Source organism: Drosophila innubila, assembly GCF_004354385.1.
Source record: "Drosophila innubila isolate TH190305 chromosome 2L unlocalized genomic scaffold, UK_Dinn_1.0 4_B_2L, whole genome shotgun sequence".
In the NCBI taxonomy this organism is placed as follows: domain Eukaryota; kingdom Metazoa; phylum Arthropoda; class Insecta; order Diptera; family Drosophilidae; genus Drosophila; species Drosophila innubila.
In genome coordinates this window covers 6026833-6044252 of record NW_022995372.1, presented here as the reverse complement: position 1 = coordinate 6044252, position 17420 = coordinate 6026833, and the positions used below count along the sequence as shown (strand labels likewise).

Genomic DNA, 17420 nt, shown 5'->3' with positions numbered 1-17420 from the left:
GAGATTTAAGTTTTCGACGCCAATGACCTTAATTTGCTATGGTTATTGCTCGTTTTTCTTCTGGCACCGCCAATTTGTAGCGCATATTTCACATTCAGCTTACAAAGATCTATCTGTTCCCTGGCTTTATAAACTACTTTTATACTTACATCGTTACAAACTCGAGGGCTCAAATTGTGTTTGTATTGTCATTTGTTAGTCGTTCACAGCATGTGGTTTGCATTGGTGATCTAAGAGGGAAACATGTAAAACACTTGAAGTCTACGAGTACAAGAAAAGCTTTATTAGTTTAGATTTCTGAGCATAGCTTTACAGCTGGATATAGACATCGTTCATCGTTACAATACATGCAAAAGTGCTCCTTAAAATATATATATATAAATATATATAAATATAAATATATTTATGTATATAATGTGTATAATTTATTTTATATATTTTCATTAACTAACATACTTTTCTTTTCAATGTCTTTCATCAATGCTGTTAAAATTTCCATCATGGTGTATGTGTATATTTGCACTATTTAACCAGGAACTGCCCATTTATGTATCATTATAAGTCTAACTTAATTAAAATCAATTCAAATTTGTAACCCTCCATTATTTATTGAAATTTGTTTCTTATAGCTAACTGTATGTTATCAATATAATGCACTTTTTTAACGTTTTGGAATAAATATTGGGTAATTTCCTTAGCACTTAAAAATATTCAAATATAACATATAAGAGTTCAAAAATATATAGATTTTGTCCTCTGATGCTTAATGCTAGGTTAGTAATATTAATACTAGATAATTTAAATACATTTTTAACATTTAATTTTGTCTTAAGAAGATTTTGTATAATATTAGATACAAAATTTTAAAAAGTGAAGGTACTTTAATGAACTGCCATAAATTGGTTTTTAGATCTGATTCAAGTCTGACTTTGTCTGCTTTTTTGCGAATCATTCGAATTATCTGTAACAATAAATTCACTCGAATCATTCAAATTACCTGTATCATTTGCAATCGATTTACTCCAACTTAAGATTCGATCGAATATGTATCTCTGTCTCTCTTTCTCTCTGTCTGTTTCTGTCCCTCTCTTCCTCTCTCTTCCTCTCTCCCTCTGTCTCTCTCTGTTTCTGTCTCTGTCTGCCTCTGTCTCTCACACAATCCGATTGCTCAATGATAATGCGGCACTGGCACACGGAACTCATGCTTCTCATCCTCATCGCTGACATACATGCGGGTCAAGTCCGAAGCCACTGAAACATTGTCGCTGCTGCGATAAGAATTGAAGATGTAAAAGACATCGGCAAACATTAGCAAACTCGCATTAACTTGTATGGCCCAAAAAACCAAGCAAATATTAAAATAAAAATTTATAAACTGATAAAAAAAAAAATGGAAAAAAATCCAAAATCACCGATAGCTATTTGCATTGCAAACAGTCACGCCTTTAATGGCAACGTGTAATCGTAGGTAATATTGGAGTTTGACATGCAACCGCCTCCATTTTGGTCGCTATTGAATTCGCCTTAAATTGAATAATTGCCTGCCATAAATTTATGTGAGACACTGTTGAAAAATGCTTGGCATGCTCTCCTGGCCATTGACTATTTGGCTATTGACAGTTTGACATTCTGTCAGAGATTTGTTTCATTTTTGGGGTTTTTTTCAATTTTGATTTTTGGCATTTGCGCAATGTGTCTAATTGTCAATTAGTTTTTTTGGCCTGGCTCAATCCCAGAGCTCCAATCTCAATCTCTCAATCCAATTCACTCACTTGGCTATCTCGTTTTCGCAGACCGCTGCCACCATCGCACTGTATTCCTGATCCAAGTTATTGAGCCGCGTAAAATGTCCACCAGTCACCTCCAATCGCTCAAACGATGACTTCATCAACGCATCCGCATTCGAGTCTGCGGCACTTGTGCTCATCAATGGCACCATCGACTGTGATGAGACGGTGCCACCGCAGCCAGAGCTGCTGCTGTTCTCATTGTGCTGCGATATGTAGTTGCTGGTGCTCATCTTGGTCAGACAGGCCAATGTACTAGCCGGAATTATCGAATTCAGTGTTGTGTGCGGTGCCTGAGATGTTGAGGAACTCGATTTGCCGATCCCCTCGTCATCAGCTGTCATTGTAGTTGTGCTTATACTGCGACAGAAAAGAAATGGGAGAGCTTATTAGAGATCGATCGATAAAAATGCAGGAAACATAGAAAACGATCTTGAAATAAGTTATCAACAAGTCGGAAAGGCGATAGATATTGAAAGTACTTTTATAATACCATATATATAAAAAAGTACTTTATAGAAATTACTACGCAATTCTTGCAACAAAGTTTGGTTCACTTATAGTCTTTGCATACCCCAGATGTAATTTTTATAATTTTTTTCGTTTCAGTTCATAATTTATATTTAATATTAGTTTTAATTGTTAGTTCTTAATATAATTCTTAGACTTATTAGTTTTATCTTTGCCGACTGCAAAAATAAATTTGTATTTTCAATTTATATCGAGAAACTTAAACTAAGTTGTTTGTAAAACCCTATTTACACGTATAATGTGACCATTGGGTTAGATTTCTAAGATATTAAAAGTATCATTTGAGAATGCTCATAAATAATTAAAGTAACCATAGAAGGTGCATGTCATTCCTTTATGTGTCAAAGTGATACATATACATTCACTATAATATACAATTAAATGAACCATGGAACATTAAAAATAAAAGTGACAATGGACCGTTTATTGATCATAATGATAATAATTGATTTCAATTAAAATACCAAGAGTTAAGATCTCTTCTAATTTCTATTAAAATACCAAGAGTTAAGGTCTCTTCTAATTTCTATTAAAATGTCCAAGGAGGACACTTAGCAAATCAATTTCAAGAATTTGTTAGTCAAGGATGAAGATTTCTTTTAATTCAATTGATTGATTAGCAATACTTTTTCACTTTCAACAGTCGCAAACTCATTTCAAAGTACCCAATTTAATTTGGTTAGACAAGAGACGCCTTTTTGGCCCACAGTTCAGATGGTTGAGGCTCAATTAACCCTTTGGTACCTTGCCTCATATATTCTCACACCCTGTGGCAGTGGCAGTTGCATTTACAGTTGCTAAGTCAGTGGCTGAGTCAGCGTGTTGTACTTGTTGCTCTACTGGAAACTTGTTTATTTAATAATTAAAATGATTTATGCGACTGATTGATGTGGTGTTCAGTGGTGCTCAGTGGTGCAATGAACAGCAATCCACACCAGAGCAATTGGTGTCCATGTTTGTCTGCATGTTGTGCTTAATGCCTCCTCGATTCTTGGCTCATAAATTACAGCAGCCATAAAGCGAAATGTTAACAATACTTGTATCTATAATATGAATACGAATCGGAGTCGGAGTTGCAGCCAAAGTCTGGCCAAACCTAAAAACAAAGCACCCGTTAGAAGGCCGTCAATTGAACCCACGAGTTTTTTTTTTGCGAATTGGATTTGTTTTATACGAAAACGAGTACATGTATTTGGCCAAGTCATCTGCCTGCTGCCGTATTATGAATACTCTTATATATCAAGTACAATAGAATGCAATTTATGCTCATGCTGACTGACACTTAGGCGGACATTTCAGACGGACAGATGGAGAGTCAACCCACAGATAATTTGAACACTGTGAATGGGGCTTTCAGTTTCAGTTTGTAACGCTAGCTTGTTGGTGACTTGTCTCTTGGCTTCCTTGTGGGCTGCACAACAAATGTCAATTTCAATTTTCGCCAGGCGTCTAAAAAAATTACCTTGGAAAATTGCAATTTTGTCAGACGCACACGGCAACGACAGGCGGAAAACCCTGCGGAAAACTTCTCTGACTCGTGCTCACTTTGCAACGCCTTTGTGTTAATTTGTTTAAAGCCTATTAAATATAACTAAACTACCAATGAAGTCTGGCAAATGAGTTGGCCGAAAGGCACACTTGAATATGTCAGTTTTATGGAAAACTAAAAAAACTCGCAATTAATAATAGAAATTATTAAATAAATAATTAAAATAAGTAAATTTAGTTATCTATCAAACGCTTAATATTTATACAAATTAATTTTTCAAAACTTTCAAAACTTCAAAACAAGGAACTTTCAAAACAAGGAACGGCGCTAAAAATAAAGAGAGATCTTTTAATTTAATATTTATATTTTCATAAGTAGATAATTTTCCAACACATACTTATTTAAGAAAAAAAACAATGATTAAAAAACATGGTTCAAGAATTGATTAGATGCCAATCGAATTGGTTATTTGTAAAGAATCGTTTTGTCATTGTCATTGTTCGATGAGGTTTATTGAAACCCGTCCCATGCATTCTGAATGCTAACTCCACGCCTCTGGTTAACCCAAAAAGTGAGATTGACGCAGCTAACGATTGCGAGAATTAATTTAAGAACATAATATGTACCGATTTGCATTTCAGCTAAAGTTAAATCATATTTTTAGCACTAAGAAAGACAAATCAACTTTTTTGCTATTTCTTAAAATCAAACTCGTTTTTTAAATTGGTATTATCTATCTATATGTTATATGTAGACGGGGGACTTTGTATTCTCCATGTGTATAGATGGAAGCTAACCACAGAAAATAAAAGTCAAACTTGTTTCGCATCAACAAAATGCAACAGAGAATGATTTGAACAACAAATTAAATTTCAGCTTAAATATTTCACGTGCCGTCGAAGCGTAGAAGCCAATTTTAAATATCTTTCAATTTATAAAAACTGGTTCACTTTAGTTCAGTTTTAGTCTCGTATTCACTCGTCTTTCTCACAGTTCCGTCGAACCGACTGCGAATCTAAAGATGATGATGCAGTTGAAAAATTTGCAAAATGTCATTTTGCATTGTTAGTCGGTTGCTTTGATCGCATCATTTTTAACCTGCACAAATAAAATGCGGCAAAGGGTATACTGATATTTTTCTTATAAATAGTAAGTCTGAAGAAAGCTTGATATTACATTATAATAATTATAATTATAATAGCTTTATTATTGAAATAAATTGGTTCCTTTGCTTTATCAGGGTTCTCCCTCTCTCGTTTTTAATTTACTTTTGTGTTTCTCTCCATTAAATTCATTTAAAATAAATCATTTATATATATATATATATATTCTACTTCACACTCTATTAGTTTTGTTCCCTATGTTTTATCTTAAACTTATAGCTAATTTAAAGCCCATAGAGAGGTCATACTTAATTACTTATTTAATCGGGTAATCAATCGGTAATAGGTAATCGGCAATTGGTAAAGGGAGAAGTGGTGGTGAATGACGATTAAACATGTTGATGCGTGTTTGATTTTGATTTGAATTATTTGATTGCTGTGGCTAAGTTAGTTAATAAGTTGGCATTTAAAATGAACCAAGTAAGCTAAATTTAATCACTGCAGTTATTGTTATTATTATTGCTATTATTAAAATTTCAGCTACCGTTGAGATTATTTGAAATGTAAATGTATCCATCAGATACCCATGCTACATTTAAAGTTGCGCGTGATAATTGCGATGACTTCATTTCGTGTTTAACTCGAACTCAATTCTTTGCTCTGATCGGCTGTTAACAGAGGTCAGACAACGTATATTTCTCATATACAACTTTGATTTGGTTTCAGTTGCAGTTATATGGTAGATTTGTATAGCTGATGCCAAGCGACACGCCCAAAAATACAAAAATAATATAACTCAAAAGGTGTCAATGCATAATCAGCACAAAAAGAGTAAATACGACATTAAAGTGCTCTATATAATAATAAAAATTGATCATGTTTGAAAGCAATTTAATTGATCTGAAAGAAATTTGAGAATTTGTTTGTATCAATTAAATGAATGTTATCTGTACTTATGAATCCAGTTATTAAAGTTACATTCCTTTTTTTGTATTAAAGAAACTTAATGAAATAGTCAAAGTTATATTCAATTATTAATAAAATATTTAAAAAAAAACAGTTAAATAATAACTAAATCTCTTTTTCTGTAAGCAAATTTTATAGTTCTATTTATTTTTTTATCCAATTTGATCAAATATATCAGAAACATTGATGATCAGATATCATTCTTAATTATAAAGTATAAATATCCATTCTTATAAAGTTCTGTTAACTCTTTGATGATTGCACTAATTCCATCCGTGTACACAGCCGCATGTTAGTATTATTATTATACTAGACTATACTTTAAATATGATTTAAATTTCAAATATAGCTTGGCATCACTTTAACTTTGTTTTTTATTTTATACCCAACCCAAAACTACCCAGTTTGCGATATGTGAGCGGTTCAGAGTGCACTTATCGCGGATCTAAGAGTTATGTACTCGTACCACGAGCATAATATCAAAACCAAACAAAAAACATAGCAAAAGGGGAGAGAGAAGAGGGGTAAAAGCTATCATAAAGTGTACGCAAAATGCCGTTTACATGGAGCAGCGGGCGATCGTGTGAGGTCCAAAAGCGCCAGAGATACAAACAGTTAGATACAAAGCAGCAACACACATAGATACACACATACATATATATCTGGATACACAGAGATGTGGACAATACCGAAAACGGATGAACAAGCTTATGAATTTAGATGAGGCGAACGGGCAAACGACTAAACGGCAGGGAGGCCAGTTCTAGGCAAAAAAAAAAAAAAACAACGGTTTAAACAGACAATGGCCAAGAGAGTTGCAGTCTGACATTTAGTGCGAGATGCAAGCAAGTTGCAAGCTGCAAGTTGCAAGTTGCAAGCTGGCGACAACTGTCAACACACGAAAGTAAATGTGGAGCCGGGTCTTAAAGTTCATAAATTGGATTGAGGGCGCCATGTAAACAATATGTTTGTTGTACGAGAATGGAGACTCTTAACTCTTAACTCTTAACGGCTGCCGTGTGCCATAAATCTGTTGCATTGTCTGTGCTGCAAAGTCTACTATAAATACAAGTACATAACATATGTGGCACTTACCAATCGCTGGAATCTGTTGCTGGACCCGATCGTTGATTGCATTTGCTTCGCATGACCAACTGCAGCCAATTGGGTACCGGAGGCGTTGGATCCGGCGTATATCTGAGAACAATTATAAGTTATCAATAAATTCACCCTTTGTCTATTTAACTAAACGCACCTGATCATCGAATTGCAATGCTTGATGCTGGGCACCGCAAAAACTTCTGCTGCCTTTTCCACTGCCGCATCCACTTCGGGAATCATCGCCAATTCCTCGGATTCAACGGGATCCACATCGAGACTGCTCACAGAGCTGAGGGAATTTCGCGCTCCAGAATTACGATAGTGCGAAGAGGCGCCCGATGAGGTGGCATCCTCCAGTTCGCTGGGATCGAACTTAAGAGTCACTATAAGAGTCGAAAAAGTGGAGAAAGAGAGGAGGCACAGAGCATATCGAAATACACCGATTGACGCACACATAGAGACACAATGAGAATGATATTCAGATGCAAATGTTGGGAAATTCGGATTGGAATCAGATTGGAAAAAGGTTGAGGTTCAGGATATTTTTTAAGGAAACACGACCGGCGAGATTCCCATAATCAAATTTTTGTGTCGTCGAAAATGAGAGCAAAAATTATTGATAACGGTATATACATCACCTTTCAATTCGTTTCTTTAAGTGTTCAATGAGTTCAACTCACGTTTATCCAACGATCCCAGTCTCTTCGCCAGTCCATACATTGTCTCTGGCGTCCAATAATCTGGAATTCTGGCAAATATCGAGCCCGCATCCGCCGGCAATTGTATTCCCAACTTGTGCAACAACAGCACAAATGGTTGATAAAGCATCGTCGTCGACTGATCATTGTTCCACTGCACCACCGGTATAGACTTCTGCATGTAGATGCAATGATATGCCACCGGCTCCATTATGGGATCCACCTCAGGCAGACGGCAGTCACATTTAAGCATCAACTTGATGTAACAACATTCCACGAGCAGCTTCTGTAGCCACAACAAGTGGTGCGATTTGTGCTCCTTAATGATCAAGTCCAGCAGGATCTGCAAAAGGAATACAACTTGCTTGAATAATACTTTCTTATCCCGTACAAAATTAAATAAAAATATATATATTAACGTATACAAAAAGTAATGCTAAGCTTCTCCTTAAAAAATTAAAATAAATAAACATGTATTTATAATTAAATGTCTTATTTTACGCAATATACAAATACGTATATTATTATATTTATAAGTATTATAAAAGGCACAAAAGTGTAATTAATATTTGCACGCCTTACTTAGAAATGGTCACGTGGTGGCTCATCGAGCTCACCGAGCTCTTTCCGTTATTTTTAGCGTTAAAAAAGTATCTAGCTTCTTTTGAAGAGCGTCTTTTGATTGAGTTACGAAATAACAAAACTACCATTATTACAATTTGAATATTTTGAACAATTGGAATATTGTGCTTCTGACTTAATGTGTCTGCCCACCCCTGCTCTAAATAATCTAGTTGATCTAAGAGTATCTTCTAGTCGACTCACCTGCACATCGTCCGATGGCTTTCCGTAGGGGCATTCCTTGAGCTCAATGCCCGACTCTGTGGTGACTGATGAGGGCGTTTTCAGCAGCGCGCGCTGATATTCCGCATCCTCAAACTTCATCAGATCATCATACTCCAGCAAAGTGATGATGTCCTTAGAGAGATATGAGATTAAAAGAGATTAAAGATACAAACTGATGCAACTTACCTGGTGCAGCAACTGCTGTATAATGGTGATGCGTGTCTTTAACTTATTGCCATTGTTGCTAAAGAGCTTGGCGATCTTGCCTATAACATCATTATTCTTCTTGCCCTGCACATAATACCAATAAAGGGTATCAATATCCTCCTGTGACCAGGTGCTGTAAATTGTGAAGAATTATTAGAAGGTTTATCAGAGCAGATTTAGTTTTTTACTTACCAATTGGTGTGCTCCTGATTGTGTTCCTTGGTCATTTCGGTCAATGATGTGGTTGGTATAGTTAGCGGAGATTTGGGGGGTGTGTTCATAAACTTGTGTATGACATACTCGATAAGATCGGACCAATCCTAAAGGATAGAAGTTAAGGTCTAATGAATAAACAATACACTAATATTTCAATACTTTCAAAAAACACATAATAGGTAAATTGCAAACATAACACTAGGCAACAAATTTGAACTTTTTGGCTATTGCACGAACCAAACTCACTTTTTTTTTATAGAAATGGGGCCCCATATGTCAAAAAACATTTTTTTTTCTATGGTGATATTTTTTTTTAGAATTTTTTAAATTTGGCATGTTTTTTAAACTTTTTTCAAAAGTGCGCCCACATTTGTCTTCATATCTCGAGAATTCCAAGATCGAATTTCTAAAGCTTTAATTTTTTGAAAGCCGTTTTGAATAATATTTACAATTTTAAAAAATGTTCCAAAAAAAACTTCAATGAAAAACAATGTTATGATAACAATAAGTAAATAAAAAGCAAGTAAACATGGTTTATCGGTTAAGTTAAAAAAAAATTATGAGAGTTCTGAGTTTTTTTTTATAAATTCGACTTACATCGCATAGTTCATATTCGGCCTCCCAGATGCGTGAGAAAGTCTTCAGTATAATAGGCTGGAAGAGCACACCAATTTGTCCAAGATCGCCGCTAATGTGATGCATCATTGTAAAGATGCAATCATTAACAAACTCGCCATTGTTATTGAAATCCTCCAGAAGGATGCCATAGTAGTGCATCACCTCCAAAGTGGCAAATCTGAAAGATAATTAATGATATTATTAGAGTATTGGAACAGTGAAGGATTCCTCTTTCAACCTACTGTGAAATGTGCTCCGATAGACCAATGACCTGTCCACCATCCAATTTGGCAGCACCGTCGAGAATGAGCATTAGAATGTGGTTGGTAACGACCAAATCCTGTAGATACTGTTTGGAATGAATGCTGGGATTGAAGCGTCGCAGCAACAGGACAAACAAACATCTTAGATCGGTTGTGGAGCCAATCTGGAGTTGAAGCTGTCTCAAATGCAGACGATCATCCTCGCTGAGATGTGCGATTTTGTTGTACGTTTCAATAGCCTGAAGGAACTCTCTTATAGCTGTCACCACGAGGTGCATCCGGCGAAGGTTCGGCTTTAAATCATTGCCCTCCTGCCGGGCATTCATTTCCATTTGCTCACAGAGACTGACTCCCTCATAGGTGAGATAACTGAGCACATCGTAGGTGAGTATGGTATCAATATGTTTCATGTCCAGCTCCAGTTGACCAGCAAATTTCAGAAAGTATGTGACGAGCCAAAAGAAGTGCGAGGTATCAATGGGAACCTTCTGAAGCAAAGTGCAAAAGATTGGTTAGTTAATGGTTAAGAATTAAGATAATTATAAGTACTTTACCGTATTAGACATAAGTTGCATGTGTAGTTCATCCACCAAATAGTTGTAGCCCTTGAGCAGAAAATCCACCGTGAATTCCTTGAGCAGATTCGAAATGTCATCATCTGTGGGTGTGTGCTGAACCAGACCCTTCATATTGATGCTGTATCGGAGAAGGCGGGAAAGTTAGAATACGCTTTACAGTTCTGAGTCTCTTCATCATTATATTTTAAAAGATTTTTATTTGTAATAATAATTTGATAATCTCTTTACTTACAGGCTGCTCTTGCTGCGCTTGACGAGCTTCTTGCGACGCAGTTCCTTCGAGTCCAGTGGCATTACCAAAGTGCGTTGTTTGTTGCGTGGTTTCGTGTTGCACGGTGGCTTCTGGTGCTGTGGTTTACCCTCTGGACCCTCATCATCATTGCTGGAGGTGGAGATGGACTCTCGGTTCTCCACTTGGGTGCCATAGCCGCAATCGGAGAGTTCCGACTGTGTGGAAGGACACTCTCGTTTTTGAGGACAACATTTGCCCTTGGTCAACTGCAGCTGTCCTGCATGCGGTGACTTTTGTCCCAATTTGACAGCAGAACTATGTGAATGTGAGTTATAACTCTCGGCCAACTTGTCGGTCAAGGAGGTGCGCCGGCTGGGCAGCGGTGCAGGTGGTTTAAATGGTTCATAGCTTAAGCAAGTCGTTGTTGCTAACGACGCTGTGGTTCGGGTATCTGTGGCTGTGGTGCATGGATACACCGCATTGGTAGTGTTGTTGACATTGTCAGCTGGTTGGGTAAGATTTAAAGGTTCTGAAGTGGACATCTGTTCGTGTTCCTGCTCCTGCACCTGCACGTCGTATACTAAGTCATCCATTTCCTCCTCCGAGGATTTGTGTTGCTGTGATGAATCGGGCAAATCGGTAATATCGCTGGCTACCTCAGATCTATTGGGTTTGTTTGCCGTCACCCTGGCCATGGCATTCTGATACTCATGTCCCTTCCGGCTCACCTCCTGGAGAGTCGCCTCAGTGCCTTCCCTCAACGCCTGACGTCGCTCCTCGCAGCCTTCCTTCTTGCCACTGCTGCCATTGTCCGAGGCATCGGATGTGGGATCCGAGGTGAGCATGGGACTCGAATCACCGCTACCCTGTTTCGGTGGCGATGTGTTGCTCTCATTATCATCCGAACTATCCGAGAGAGATGCCTCGAACCAAAGGTTCAACAATTTCTGCAATGTGCTGACATGCTGATCCTTGTAGATCAAGGCAATTAACTGGACCATGGTCACACCCCAAAGCGCACGTTGTGGACATGACATCAGATAGAGCATCAACTTGTCAATGCTCTGGATGAAGAGGTTCCACAATATTGTATTCTGCATTGACATTTGTTGGCTGCCACTCGACTGCATCAAGAAATTCGAATGGGTCTCCGGAATGTGAAGTATATTACGCAACAACAACAGGCAATTGTTGATCTGATCGCATTTGTGTGGCGATAATTTTGTTTCGGATTCAAGTAAATGCTTCATATACTCCAGCACACTCTTGGTGCTCTTGGGATCGGTAAAGGCCTCCTTGCTGCTATAAAGCAGCTTGTTCAGCTCATAGATGGTGTGACGTCCCACCTCGGTCCGATACATGATATCCACTGAGAAGAGACATTCCACCGGCACCGTTAAATTCACCAGTATCCGAATAACCGACTCCAACACCGCATCATCCTTGGCATTCTCCAACAATGGTATCAAATCGGATCGAACATTTTGGCCAAATCCAATGGCCCGTCGAAAGGTTCGCAAAGTTTGATCCTCGTATGTCAATTTGTTATTAATCTCCTCCAAAATGGCTGTTAGTATAAAATTTAAGATTAAAAACAATTCTTCTTCTTCGAATCTCCATTTATTTTTAACTTACCCAATGCATTGGGGCTGACCACATAGGTGTCACCCTGGAGGGAGCCCAGCGAGGAGAAGACGCTATGCAACTGTGGAGTTGCGAGTAACCAATCCATATCAAGTTCTCTATTTTACTCTATCTTGAGGATATATTTATGGTTAAGATTGTGATTCTTAAACTGCCACTTGTGGCACATTGTCAGAGTTGCACATAAAAAGGATCCCTTGCAGGGTTCTAAGCTCTATATATTGTCCTTTTTTTAAGTTCTGCAACGAAATTTAAAATTTTATGAAAATTTATTAATAATTGAAATATTTATTATGTTAATTTCAATATTAATTTCAACATGTAGTTAAATTCTATTCATCTTAATTAAAGCTTGAGTTTGCCAAATCTATTTTCTAAATTATATATTTAATCAACCGTTTTTAATCAAATTTGTATGATAGTTAAATCTTGATAATTAAAATCTTAGTCGAGATATCTGCAAAAAAAATTGTTATATAACAAACATTTCTTTGACCGTTGGTTTCTATGCAAGCTATATGATATGGTCCACCGATTTAGTTACAGCTTGATAAAAATGCTGATAGTTAGGTTTTAATTGGAATTTGATTTATTTTATGGAAATAATTAAGAAACCATTTTTTAACTGATGATTTTTTGGAAGATATATGATATAGTTTCCCTATTTTAAAATATATTAAAATTAAAATAATAAAAAACGAACACACAAAATAAATAAAAAAAATTTAATTAATTAATTTAATTTTAAATGTTACGGCTTTGAATCGAATTGAAAACCCGTATGAATGAAATGCCAGTTAAATATATGTATTCATCATTCAAAAGCTGCTGTGGGTATTTATTATACAACCATACATTGTCCAAGCTTAAGTTGATTTCACAAAAGCGAGCCATAAATAGAAACCTGAGCTGCCCACAGTGAGCTGCATGTGACCAATTTCCAAAGTGTTCAAGTGCACTCACCCACTCACCCCCACCCCCTCACTCCTCCTCACCCCCCTCACCCCATCAAATCTCACCTTTCTCCTCGCACTGCCCATCGATGCAATGTGCAGTCGCAGCATGCAGGATAACGCGACAGATTCTCAAATTCCACACGTGCCCAGTCAGCGTGTGGTTGATAAATTGCCAATTGATTCATCGAATGTTTTTCTTTGTTGTGGTTTTTGTTTTTCGTGGCAAGTAGATGAAAAGTGGAGGGGAAGGTGATTGTAAGCTAACAGTGTCTCCTCATATAACAACAAGGACAATCCTAACCCTAACCCTTAATGCCCACGTAACTAGACGAAGCATAAGCACTCACAGGCATCCGCAGTTCGCATGTGACTTGCACACACATACACCCACTCACACACACTCTCTGTCACAACAACAAATACATTGGGCTTGACTTTGATGATTGTGTAAACGTCTCAGCTGGAGAAAAGAAAACTGCGCAATGTTTCAATCAACCCATTTCACCTCAGTTCACCCCCTTTACCCATTCATGTTAGTTTCTATGTCGTTTTCTTTTCCCCCTGCTATGTTATATGACATTCATTTCGTGTCTTGTTTTCTGTGTCAGGTTAAACGGCGTTTTATGAAGCTTCTCAAATATTAATAATTGTTAATTATTAGTTTATTTTGGTCGAATATAAGCAATTTTTAATTTTTTTTTAGCTTATCTTGACTCCAGCTATTGTTGTTGTAGGCATCAGTGTTTACAACTAAAAAGTTTCATTAAATTGTTCATTATTTGCCAACTTATTGTTAAAAAACTAAAAAAAATTCAAATTAAGCGCGTTTAGCGTAAAAAAATTACTGCTGCATACTTTTGCGCATGCAATTTAAATCGCATGTACTAAAAAAGTGAAAGCAGCTATAATACTAACCTTAACCACTTTGTTAATTTGGCTGAACTATTGTAACATAAAATTAGTTTTTAGATATAATAAATGTATAATGGTACAATAAATTTGAATATTATAAAGTAAATTTTATTTCTTCTGTGTTTTTGCAATCTTGTTTGCAATTTATACACAACAAAGCCCAGAAATAGTATGTAAAGTTTGTAGTGGAGTAATGGATATTAAAAAGATAAAAATTTAAATATATGAGAAAATATGACCATTTTACCAAATAATTTGTCTTTTTTTAACAGAATTTGTAAATGTTTTTTGTCATTTTTAAAACAAATACAAAACTCAGCTTAATGACTATTCAATTTATAGTAATTTTTCATAACTCAAATGCATTGACTAATATCTATACACACACATCGTATATGTATGTAAAAGTTCTCGTATCTATTGCAATGTTTGGGATCTTTACGAAGCTCAACCCCAATCCAATTTCCGCTGAGAGTTATGAAACCAAGTGCACTTCTATTGAGACCCCTTACATAAAATTGCTTTACAAAATACAATCAAAGATAACGAATGATATGTGTATTGTTTGTGTATTTCTTAAAAAACCTAATCAAAATGCATTTTTTCTTTCGCAAAAAAGGAAATTCATTCAAGTGTTTTAAGGAATATTTTACATTTGTGAGACGGATTGAAAAGTTGTTCTTTCTCTTTTTAATCTACATAAATAAATGGCGGGATGATAAATTCGAGAAATGGACTGACTTTGCAATGCTAATTGGGAACGAAGATTTCCTAGCTGTCTGTCAAAACAGACTTGGTCACTTGGGCACATCCGACATTTTCTGAGCCTGGCAAAAGCAGACCATTAACAATGAAAAAACAATTAATACTTGGCTATGACGAAGATTGCATACTCTTACTACACCTACATACCTGATTGATATAAATTTATTGATATCAATTTGGTAATACTATGTATGGCATACTTTTGGGAGTAATTCAGATCTCTGACTATGAAGTTTAATAAATAAAATCCGATCGGATCTAAAAAAATTATTTATGCTCTATAAACATGTGAGGCATCATTTCTATTGAATAAGTACTTAAGAAAATAGTGCAAAATTTCAGTGGTCATTTATAAACTACACCTCCTTAGATAGATAAGATAGATATTTTAATATCAATACATAAATATTTTTTCCTTAAAGACATATTAAGGAAGTTTTTAAGCACAGCCATACAAAAAAGACTACTTAACTTAATAAAGAATTGTAATAAATTACAAAAATATAAAATGATTAAACTTATACCAGAAATAATAATAATAAAACTTTGATTGGATAAGACTCATTGAAAGTGTATTAAATGAGCTGATAGACTGTGCTCAAAAGCGGTTCAATGACTGCAAATCGAAGTTAAATTTTTTCGCTGAGCTGTTTTAATTTTTTCGAGCTTCTATTTTAATTTCATGAGTGCGCTTTACACATAAACTGTATTATATAAGTTATATAATATGATTTACATATTTCCGCATCAGATTTAAGAATTTGTTAACATTTTACGTTGTGCAATTTAAAGAAGCGTCTAGAGCGAAAAACTAATCTTTTTGTATGAATCTTAATGAATTGCTTAGTCAGCAGAAAAACAGCTCTTGAGCTTGTCGCTTTTAAATATATTTACAATAAATAAATGCAAAAGCTTATAAACATTCTAAGCTTTAATTTGAAGCTTTAATTTGTAGGCTAACTGATTGTTAACTGTGCTAGGTCGTGAACGAGTTTTAAAAGGATCGGTGATCATATGATACTACTTACTATAGTTTGTGTGTCAATATGCTTACCGTATTTCTATGTGAATTATTACTGTACAGTGAGTACAGTTGCTTATAAAAATTATTTAAGTTGCCCCCTATTGTATATTTAAATAAATTACAACTTTTTTTATTTGTTTCAATTGAGGAACACTGACGATAGCCTTTTGAATTCTAGTCTTGCGTGTTGTTTTGCACGATTTCAAGTTGAACTTACGTAAAATGCAAAAACAATTTGCACATTTATCAATTGCTGAGTAAGCAACGAGATACAAAGTTTATATTATTCACTTGCACCAACACATAGGCCAAGAGAAAAAAATATATATCTAATTTCGACCTTTGTTGCAATACTAATCACTTTTCACAAGACAATAGACTTTTTGTAGTTGTAAATAAAATTTGTGTTTTATTATCTTGATTTGTTTTACGACGCGACACGAACCGTTTGCTTGAAGCGCACAAAGTTGAATGCTCAATTGATTTGCATTCTTGCTTCAGTACAACTTGCCGCTTGCACCGAGCAGAGAAGCAGAGACACAGCGAAGCTTCTGCTCACAAACACAAACGCGTGCTCGTTCACATTGCATTTACATGAGACGTAAAAGCTTCGTCCACAAGTTGTCGTTGTAAACTGTTGTTTTGCCGGTTTTCGGTTGCTTGTGTGCGTGCAAAAGCTTCTGCTCTCTCTCTCACTTTCTGTATCTCTCTCGAGTGCTTGAAGAACTCACGTGTAGTCGCAACGTGCGCACGTTTGTTTTTGCTGTTGCCAGCAGCTGTGTGAGTCTGTTGACATGCTTTTGTATGCATGTGTGTGTTTGAGTAAGCAACAATAATAACGCACCGTTAAACGATTTTTCTGCCTACACTTTGTTTTTGCTTTACGCTTGGAATTCCCTATTGATTCTTGACTTGCTTCTTGTTGTTGATGTTGTTGTTGCTCTTGTTGTCGGGGCTGTGATTTACATTGTGTGGGTGTTGCACACACAGTTAAGCCACACCGCATTGTCTTGGTTGCCTAACACTTTTATCGTTTGGTTAATATATGTATTCAATTATTTACACAACATTCACTCAACAGTTGGTCAGTCAGCGTAGCGTATGCGCAATGTGCAAATGTCTAGTCACTTCTACGAAGTCGTGAGTCTGCGAGCTCGTCAGCTTCTCAGCTCCACTGCAATCGATCAAATGAGGAGTTCAAAAATGGGCCACATTATCGTTATCACAACAATCAGCGTTTATAATCTCCAGTCAGTGTGAGTTCTCTTGTACTGCAATGTTACTTAATCAATTCTCAATACATAAGCATAGGCAATCAAGGCTTGTGATTGGCTGTGTGAGTGTGTGTGTAATTGTGAGTACATTGTCATTGTCAAGTTCAGGGAAAGATCGTACTTACGTCTCATTCACACTGCAGCGATTAACAATGCTCAATCGATATGTGTTGCGTAAAAGGAATTTTCATACACTTTAAATTATTTAAT

At 36.1% G+C, this 17420-nt stretch overlaps 1 protein-coding gene across 3 annotated transcripts; it reads right to left on the bottom strand.

Annotated features, from left to right (window-relative positions):
• Positions 1 to 262: 262 nt before the first annotated feature.
• LOC117780585 (protein timeless) lies at positions 263 to 16767 on the bottom strand. Of its 3 annotated transcripts, none has more exons than XM_034617168.1 (14): positions 15967 to 16304; positions 12271 to 12518; positions 10636 to 12202; positions 10380 to 10521; positions 9805 to 10313; positions 9542 to 9740; positions 8921 to 9048; positions 8708 to 8861; positions 8501 to 8653; positions 7658 to 8018; positions 7132 to 7360; positions 6972 to 7073; positions 1773 to 2147; positions 263 to 1268 (listed from the first exon to the last, which is right to left on the bottom strand). In XM_034617168.1, the coding sequence occupies exons 2-14, from the start codon at positions 12365 to 12367 to the stop codon at positions 1169 to 1171; spliced, it is 4116 nt and encodes a 1371-aa protein (XP_034473059.1). In that variant the 5' UTR covers positions 12368 to 12518; positions 15967 to 16304; the 3' UTR covers positions 263 to 1168. The 3 variants fall into 3 exon arrangements, with proteins under 3 accessions (XP_034473059.1, XP_034473060.1, XP_034473061.1); XM_034617169.1 differs by having other exon boundaries at positions 9805 to 10310; XM_034617170.1 differs by lacking the exons at positions 263 to 1268; positions 1773 to 2147; positions 6972 to 7073; ... (2 more) ...; positions 8501 to 8653; positions 8708 to 8861 and having other exon boundaries at positions 8917 to 9048; positions 9805 to 10310; positions 15967 to 16767.
• Between the last annotated feature and the right edge of the window lie 653 nt (positions 16768 to 17420).

Bases quoted from the DNA above. Each gene is read 5' to 3' on its own strand.
- LOC117780585 (XM_034617168.1), bottom strand. From the start codon at position 12,367: ATGGATTGGTTACTCGCAACTCCACAGTTGCATAGCGTCTTCTCCTCG. The intron at 8,862-8,920 runs GTAAGTAAAAAA...CACAATTTACAG, and splicing joins AATCAGGAGCACACCAATTG to CACCTGGTCACAGGAGGATA. The intron at 7,361-7,657 runs GTGAGTTGAACT...CGACTCTTATAG, and splicing joins ACTGGGATCGTTGGATAAAC to TGACTCTTAAGTTCGATCCC.